This window comes from Arachis hypogaea, chromosome 15, assembly GCF_003086295.3.
Source record: "Arachis hypogaea cultivar Tifrunner chromosome 15, arahy.Tifrunner.gnm2.J5K5, whole genome shotgun sequence".
Taxonomy (NCBI): domain Eukaryota; kingdom Viridiplantae; phylum Streptophyta; class Magnoliopsida; order Fabales; family Fabaceae; genus Arachis; species Arachis hypogaea.
In genome coordinates, this window is record NC_092050.1 from 20,230,292 (window position 1) to 20,238,986 (window position 8,695).

The following is an 8,695-nucleotide window of genomic DNA, read 5'->3' on the forward strand; positions in this document are numbered from 1 at the left end:
AAATTGGACTGCACCCAGCGACCGAGGAAAATCCGGCAGTTATATATATATATATAATATAATATAATATATTATATTATGAGGCTTATACTAATATTTTGAAATTTAAATCTTTTAAATTTTAAATTTTTATTTTAGAGGATAAAATGTGATCTCTTATTTTTTGATAGTTTCTCTCTCATATTTTTTTTATTTTTTTGGGTTCGATCTTATAAAATAAATAGTGAAAGATCACATTTTACCTTCTAAAAAAAATTTAAAATTTAGAAAATCTAAATACAAAATTTTGATCTGGCTTAGGATTTGCCGATGATGGCGTGTAGCTTCACCTTGGCTTTATTGAAAATTATGGATTCAAATCGCTGTAGTAGTTTGCTGTCACAAATCACAAGGACAAGCATTTCTCTTTTATTTTCATTTTTAAGTGCTCTAGATGAAGATGAGAGTCATTATATATGTCCGCACTCCACATTTGACGTTTTAAGCATACATGAATTACATAAACGTTAAGAAGTATTCCCCATCTTCTCTTTATATTTTATTTGATCATCACTTCAATTTCATTCACGCACAGAAGAAAAGAATAAATAGACCTCTCTTCTCTTTGTGTGTGTCTCAAACATGGCTTCATCTACGGCCAACAACAGCAAAGAGATAGCCGCAGAGATTCCCACTGTGGTGAGGGTGTACAAGGATGGCACCGTGGAACGCCTCAGAGAATCCCCGTTCGTGCCACCCTCCCTTGACGACCCACAACTCACTGTCTCCTCCAAAGACACACTCATCTCACACGAACCCTCCATCTCCGCTCGCCTTTACCTTCCAAAACACACTCACAACAACAAACTCCCCATCTTGGTCTACTTCCATGGCGGTGGATTCTTATTTGAATCCGCTTTCTCTCAATCCTACCACTCTCACTTCAACTGCTTTGTCTCCCAAGTTGATGTCATAGTTGTCTCTGTAGAATACAGGCTCGCACCGGAACACCCTCTCCCAGCAGCATATCATGACTGTTGGGCTTCTCTTCAATGGGTTGCCGCTCATTATTCCTCTCCAAACCCACCCAACAAGGAGCCATGGTTGATCAACCACGGTGACTTCAGCAGAGTTTTCCTAGGAGGTGATAGCGCTGGCGGGAACATCGTTCACAACATGCTTATGCGTGCTGGCTCTGAGACTTTACCTGCTTCTGTCAAAGTGTTGGGTGCTTTTCTTTCCCATCCATTCTTCTATGGTTCACAACCAATCGGGTCAGAACAGGCTATTGCTACCCCTGACTACATGCTTAAAGTTTGGAACTTCGTGTTCCCTTGTGCCCCTGGTGGGATTGATTGCCCTATGATCAATCCAATGGCGGATGGGGCACCAACCTTGGCTGGACTTGGATGCTCTAAGATACTGATCTGTGTTGCCGGCAAAGACAAGTTAAGGGACAGAGGAATTTGGTACTACGATGCTGTCAAGAATAGTGGCTGGCTTGGAGAATTGGATCTTTACGAGGAGACTCAAGAGGACCATGTTTATCATATCCACAATCCTCTATCTCACGCTGCCTTCAATTTCGTCAAACGCTTGTCCTCTTTCCTTCTTGGATAGAATATAGATCGATCAAGTCAATAAAGAATATGAATTACGGTGCCGTCTGTGTGTGGTGGGGGGGGGGGGGGGGGGGGGGGGGCTACACTAATTCGCTGGCTATAGTAGCTATAAATGGACAGCCAAATGAATTGAGACATGTGACCAAAGGGATTGTTTTTCCTGCTTAGTTTTGGTTTTTAAATTTAATTGTTAAAGTAATCATCATAAAACTTACTGCAACTTTCACTTTATCAATAAGGTTCATTTTTTCAATAGCAACTATATCATTCTTTAATTCACTTGGATTAATCGTGTGGTCACCTTACTCGTTTGTTTAAGTAAATATCAGTGAATCCAAATTTTATCTTGTATATGCAACAATTTATTGGTCAGCAATAAATTTTTAAATAAAATTTAAATCTACAACAAATTGATCATTATCCTACCGAATTAAAAAAAAATCATGAAACATCTAAAAATATATCTTTCTTTATATATGGATCCAAAATTTTCAACCAAAAATACCTCGGTAAACACATCCTATTTAAAAAAAACAAACAAATAAAATATTAGTCGAAAAAATATATAAGTCTTGAGACATCGAGCTCAAAATTTGATAGGTATTTTTTAAAGGACATAGTATTCATCTAAAAAGGATTCATCAAAGAAAGAGGTAAGATTGATCGATAAGTCTTATCGAAGATGAGTAATAAGTGAAGATAATTGATAACAGTTACTCACGTCATATAAGGAGCGAGAACAATTACTTAAAGATTAATACACGTAGAAGTTGTATTTGAATTTGATTGGTCGAAAACTCTTATAAATAGATGTAGATTAGAAGAAACAAGGGTTGGAATCTGATATCAAAAAATACTATCGCACACTCATATTCCTAGCGAATTTCTGAGTCTGTTAAGAGCTTTTTTTTCTGTAGGATTTTTTCTATGTCTTTTACTTTCAATTTAAATTTTCTGTAATCTTTATTTTCTTGTAAATTTATTTTTCCAACAAGTTTTCTCTCTCCGTTTTCTTTTAAAATTCAATATTTTATATTTAATAATTTCAAAGTCCTTCAATCATCGAAGACAATTTTTTGCTTTCTTTAAATTAAATGTCATTTCATTCATTTTCAATCATTTTATTTTCAAATTTATTTGATTTCTTTTTTATATTTTCTTTTGTTATTTTAACCAATTGAAAGAACCTTTGATACACTTTCAAAAATTAATACTCACAAAAAGAGTAGGTTTCGCTCTCAGATCACTAGATATCAAAAGTTCCCTCAAACTTTTCTGACTTTGCCTCCTTAATCCTATATATATATATATATATATATATATATATATATATATATATATATATATATATATATATATATATATATATATAAATAGGTACGCAAAGTGAGTAAATCCCCATAATGATCTTCGAGATTGACGCCATGCACCAAAATCGTCCCTAAGATTCCAATAGCATCAATTATGTCCCTAAGATTGGAAAATTTGCACCATAGTAGTCCCCGACCCGTTTTCCGTTAACGACGCGCTGACGTGGCTTGATGACGTGGACCTTTGGTGACACGTGTCAGTCAACGACACGTGGCATGCTGACATGGATGGGTATGCCACGTGTCACAATGCTATTTTGCCACGTGTCATAATGCTATTTGTCCACGTATCATCCACTATGTCATCGTTACATGTGCACCAAATTGATCCCTTACTTTGCATCAAATGACTCATTTTAGTCCCTGAAATTGAATGTCGTGCACCAAATTAGTCCCTTCATAAGTTTTTTCTTATTTTTTTATAAATTTAAAATTCTCAATATTTTTTTATATACTAATTTTTTATTATACATATTTTATAATAATTTTTTTAATTAATAATGTTAACTTGTATCATTAGAGTACATGTTAACTAAAACCAAAACTTTATTATTGCCTCTTGTGTTTATTTGTATCTGTTTTAATATTGTTCAAGTCATGGTTACAATAAGTACTTATATTAATTAATAGTGTAATATATGAAAAAACCGCCTAACTAAGTTATAGATAAAATGAATTATTATAATCGACAGTATAAATCTATCTTATTAATTTAGTGAGAAGTTAATTATATGGGAAATTGGACATTCTTAAAATGGATGGGAATAATAAATTTATATTAGTTAATAAGTGCCTTATCAAGTATTCCTAAAATATTTATTAAAATGTTAAATATTAAAAAAAATTGTACTAAGGAATATTATTATACTCTTAACTTACACTCTTTATTAAATCAATATCAATGTCACATAATTTTTTTAATAAAATATTGTAGAAAAAAATTGTATAATTAAAACTAATATTTTAAAAATATTTTATAAAAATACTTGTATTTAAATAACTTGTGAAAATATAAAATTAAAATTAGTGTATTCAAATATATAATGAGAATTTTAAATTTATAAAAAAAATGAGAAAAAACTAATGAAATGACTAATTTGGTGCATGACATTCAATTTCAGGGATTAAAATGAGTCATTTGATGCAAAGTAAGGGACTAATTTGGTGCACATGTAACGATGCCATAGTGGATGACACGTGGACAAATAGCATTGCGACATGTGGCATAATCTGACACGTGGCAAAATAGCATTGTGATACGTGGCATACCCATCCACGTCAGCATGTCACGTGTCGTTGACCGACACATCATCATACCGTTACACGTGACCAAACCATGAGGTGACACATGTCACCAAAGGTCCACGTCATCAAGCCACATCAGTGCGTCGTTAACGGAAAACGGGTCAGAAACTGCTATGGTGCAATTTTTTCAATCTTAGGAACATAATTGGTGCAATTGAAATTTCAGAAACAATTTTAGTACACAACGTCAATCTCGATGACCACTATAGGGATTTACTCACGCAAAGTAGATCTCCTAAAAATGAAAAAAAAAAAATAACTGCGTTCAAATACATGAATCTATCACATCAGACATTGCGCTGGATACTGAAAAATTTTAATTTCGTTGTCATCCTCTTTCTTTGCAAAACGCACAATTTTTAAATATCCTTTCTGTATTTGATTTTTTTTTCTTTTTCAATATTAATCTTGGTTGAAATTATGTAATACATCGTAAAGGTAAAAAAAAAAAAAAAAAAGTAAAGTATCGTTTTTGTCCCCAACGTTTGGGGTAAGTTCTAAAATTGTTTATAACGTTTTAATCGTCTTATTTAAGTTACTAACGCTTTAAAATTGACTCAATGTTGTGCTACCGTTAGGGATCTGTTAACAAAATTGACGGCGGGATAAAATTGAGACGATTTTGAAACGTTAGGGACCTAAATATGACGAAAACATTAGGGACAAAAACGATACATAGAAATAAATTTTAGTTTTATCGTTCAATAATATCAATTTTTTACTGTACATAGTATTCAATTATTTTTTAATCACATCTAAGTAAATTACACTTAATCACATTAATTTCATTTTAAAAAATTTATTTTTTTTATAATTTTACACTTAAAGTTATAAGTTAATATAAAAATATAAAAAAATTTATTTCGAATGAAAGTAATGTGATTAAGTGTAATTTATTTAGATATGATTAAAAAATAATTGAATATTATGTACAGTAAAAAATTGATATTATTGAAGGATAAAATTAAAATTGATTTTTATGTATCATTTTTGTCCCCAACGTTTTCGTTCTATTTAAGTCCATAACGTTTCAAAATCATCTCAATTTTGTCCCACCGTCAATTCTATTAACGGATCCCTAACGGTAGGACAACATTGAATCAATTTTGAAACGTTAGGAACTTAAATAGGACGATTGAAACGTTAGGAACAACTTTGTGACTTACCCCTAACGTTGAGGACAAAAACGATACTTTACTCTAAAAAAAATTTACCGTCATTAGTTTTGCCTTTAAGTGTTATTAACCTCAAATAAAAAAAGTTTAGGGTAAAGCATGTGTTTTGTCCGTAATATTTACATTTTGGAAAAGTATAGGGTACCAACATATTATCTGCCAATTTATTGCCAACAATAATTAATTATTATATTTTAAATACATATATAAAGAGACACATCCAGAAAATATATCTATAAAGATACTTCTATTAAACACAACCATAAAAAAAATATTTTTATTAGACACATCCATAAAGACACTTCCATAAAATACAGTTATAAATAAGAGTTGGCAGAAATTGGCAGATATGCTATTGGTAACGTAGCAGAACTGATATTTTTTCTTCAAAAATACTCCTAACTTTTAATTGCATTCAATTTTACTCCTAACATTTTCAAATTTAAGCAAAACTACCCTAGACGTTAACCTGATCTAAATCACTAATGGAGCTTGTGATCTGGTAGTGTGAAAATCTGATGCGGCAAACACAAACAAACTTGTTATTTTTTAAATTAAAATTTAATTTTAGTAAAATAAAAAATAAACTTAAACCATTACAAAACCCTAAATTCTCAAATCTTTGTAACGGTATTCTCTCTTCTTCATCTTCTTTATTGGTCTCTCTCTCTCTTTCTCTCTCTCTCTAATAACGGGTAAGCTGGGTAAAAGTCATGGTTTTCCAAAGTTCTGTGTTGTATAGAGGAGATGTAGGCATTGAGGAATACTGATGTGCCATTGCGGGAAACCTCCTGTTCTGAAGAAATTGAAAACTCCAAATAACCCAGGATACAGATTTTGGAATTGTGTAAATTTTGATGTAATAAATTTCTGTTTTTGTGGGATTAGGGTTTTTGGATTCTTGTGGAATTGAAAATTTTGGTTTGTGTGTAGTAATTAAGTGTTGGATGATGTTGTTGCAGATTGGGAAAGATTGCTCTTTCTTTGTCTAGGCAGATTGTGAGGTAGCAACAGAAGAAGATTGTAAAGTTGCAAGATTGAAGATGAAAATTTGTACCTTGAAGACTAAATTAGCCTATGCCAACTGTAAATAAGAGATTGTTGCTATGTTTGTAATTATAGGATGGATTATAATATTTTTCTTGTTGTATTTGTTGTGTAAAAATGGGACCATATTGAGGCTGTCATATTAAAGGAATGGGTGATTTTGGGAAGGGGTTGAGGCTTGGAAGTATTGCTGTAACAAGTATTGTCATTTGTCTGTAAATTTCAACTGATCGGCATATGATGTTTCAAAAATGTCCCTGAGTCGAAAACTATTCTTTAATGTTAAACCAAAAATTTAGTCCATTGTGCACATTGTACGCTTAAGCCATTGACTCCCTAGTACTACTCTATGCAATTTCACCTTTTTAACATGGAAACATCTATTGTTGCTAATCTTTGTCACGTTAAATTCTCACATTGTAAGATCATTCAACTTTGTTAGTGATTTAGACTGGGTTAACGTCTAGAAATAATTTTACTAAAATTCAAAAATACTAAAGATAAAATTAAATGCAATTAAATGTTAAGAGTATATTTGAAAAAAAAAATACAAACATTAAAAAAAAACATATTTTTCAAAAAATTTAATATAGTAGTAGCCTTGCATTGCCACCAAAGACAGAAACGTGGCATATATATATATAGTTAAAATTTTATTATGTTGAATACTACCATAAAAATTTTATAATTATCTTCACATGAAGATAATTTTATTTTTCTATTAGATTATAAATTGTATGGTTTAATTTTAATTTGTTATAAAAAGTATTTTTTTTTAAAGTATCCCTAAACAAACAAAATACACTTTTTAACACAAAAATCTTTATAAAAAAATGATTTTAACATCTTCAAATAAATAGGTGCCATTTATTATTACTAAATTAATTAAAGATAGCAAAGTACATATAATCATGGCTGATAAATTAATTGTCTTTCATTGTCTAAGAAAATCAGTAACATGCTTGATCAATCTCTTGCCTTTGTCAGTGTGGGGATGGAACATGTAATAAACATGTTGCTCTCCTTTCTCTTCGAACAATTGCACTTGCCCTTTCCAGCCACTGGCCCTGACGGCCTCGTAATACAAAACAGTTCTATCCCTAAACGATACATCATCGCCGGCAACCGAAATGAACATCTTGGAGCAACCAAGGGTAGCCAAGCTGGGTGCCCCAGGAGCCATTGGATTCACCATGGGGTTGTCGATCCCACCAGGAGCATCAGGGTACACAATACCCCATGCCATATACGGCAAACTTTTCTCGAACCCTTCAATTGGTTCCGACCCAACTGGCTTCGAACCACAAAAGTAAGGGTGGTTCATATATGCACCAATGATTTTGACACCGTTAGGTAAAGGCTCAACACCGGCACGCATGGCAACGTTGTGGACAATGTTTCCACCGCTGCTATCACCCCCTATGAAGATCTTGCTGAAATCCCCGTGGTCGATGAGCCATGGTTCACTGATAATGTGGCTGTTTTGGGTGGCCTTGGCATGAGTTGCAGCCCATTTGAGACCAGCCCAGCAATCCTCGTACGCTGCAGGGAGATAATGCTCTGGGGCCTTTCTGTGTTCCACGGAGACAATCAAAACATTTGCTTGGGATGCTACGATGTTGCAATATTCATGGTGATGTTCTGAAAAGGCTGATTCACGGCAGAAGCCGCCGCCGTGAAAGTAGACCAAGATGGGGACTTTCTGATCATTGGCGTTCAGTTTGGGAAGGTAGAGTCGAGCAGAGAGGAGGGGGTTAATGGAGAAGACAATGTCTTTGGAGGAGACACCGGTTTCAGGGTCATTGAGACATGGTGGAGCCCTCGGCATGTTTCCAAGGCGTTCTGTGCTACCATCGTTGTAGACATTTAGGAACGTTGGGATTTGTAAAACTATTTGCTTCATGCTGTTGGTGCCTTCTATGGATGCCATTTCAAAATGTTTTATTCCACTCTAAGTCACTATGACAATGTCTCTTAAGGGTTATATAATAAGTTGATGATTATATTCACCCTTCTTGATGTTGTTATATAATAGTTATTTTGGTTAATTGAAAGATCTGATGAACATAAATGAAATACAATACATTCATTCTGAAAACATGGTAATGTTATTTCTGGAAAGTAGAATATCTGCTCATGTATCATATGAATGGATTATGTTATTTAATTTGGTGCATGAACCTTTTCTCCGTTTACA

At 33.1% G+C, this 8,695-nt stretch overlaps 2 protein-coding genes across 2 annotated transcripts; one reads left to right on the top strand and one right to left on the bottom strand.

Annotated features, from left to right (window-relative positions):
- The first annotated feature begins 403 nt into the window (after positions 1-403).
- Positions 404-1,642, top strand: LOC112749888 (2-hydroxyisoflavanone dehydratase). The gene has a single exon (XM_025798313.3). It carries the CDS (start codon positions 622-624, stop codon positions 1,597-1,599), a length of 978 nt encoding a protein of 325 aa, XP_025654098.1. The 5' UTR covers positions 404-621; the 3' UTR covers positions 1,600-1,642.
- Positions 1,643-7,345: 5,703 nt separating this feature from the next.
- LOC112749890 (2-hydroxyisoflavanone dehydratase) lies at positions 7,346-8,460 on the bottom strand. The gene has a single exon (XM_025798314.3). It carries the CDS (start codon positions 8,426-8,428, stop codon positions 7,433-7,435), a length of 996 nt encoding a protein of 331 aa, XP_025654099.1. The 5' UTR covers positions 8,429-8,460; the 3' UTR covers positions 7,346-7,432.
- Between the last annotated feature and the right edge of the window lie 235 nt (positions 8,461-8,695).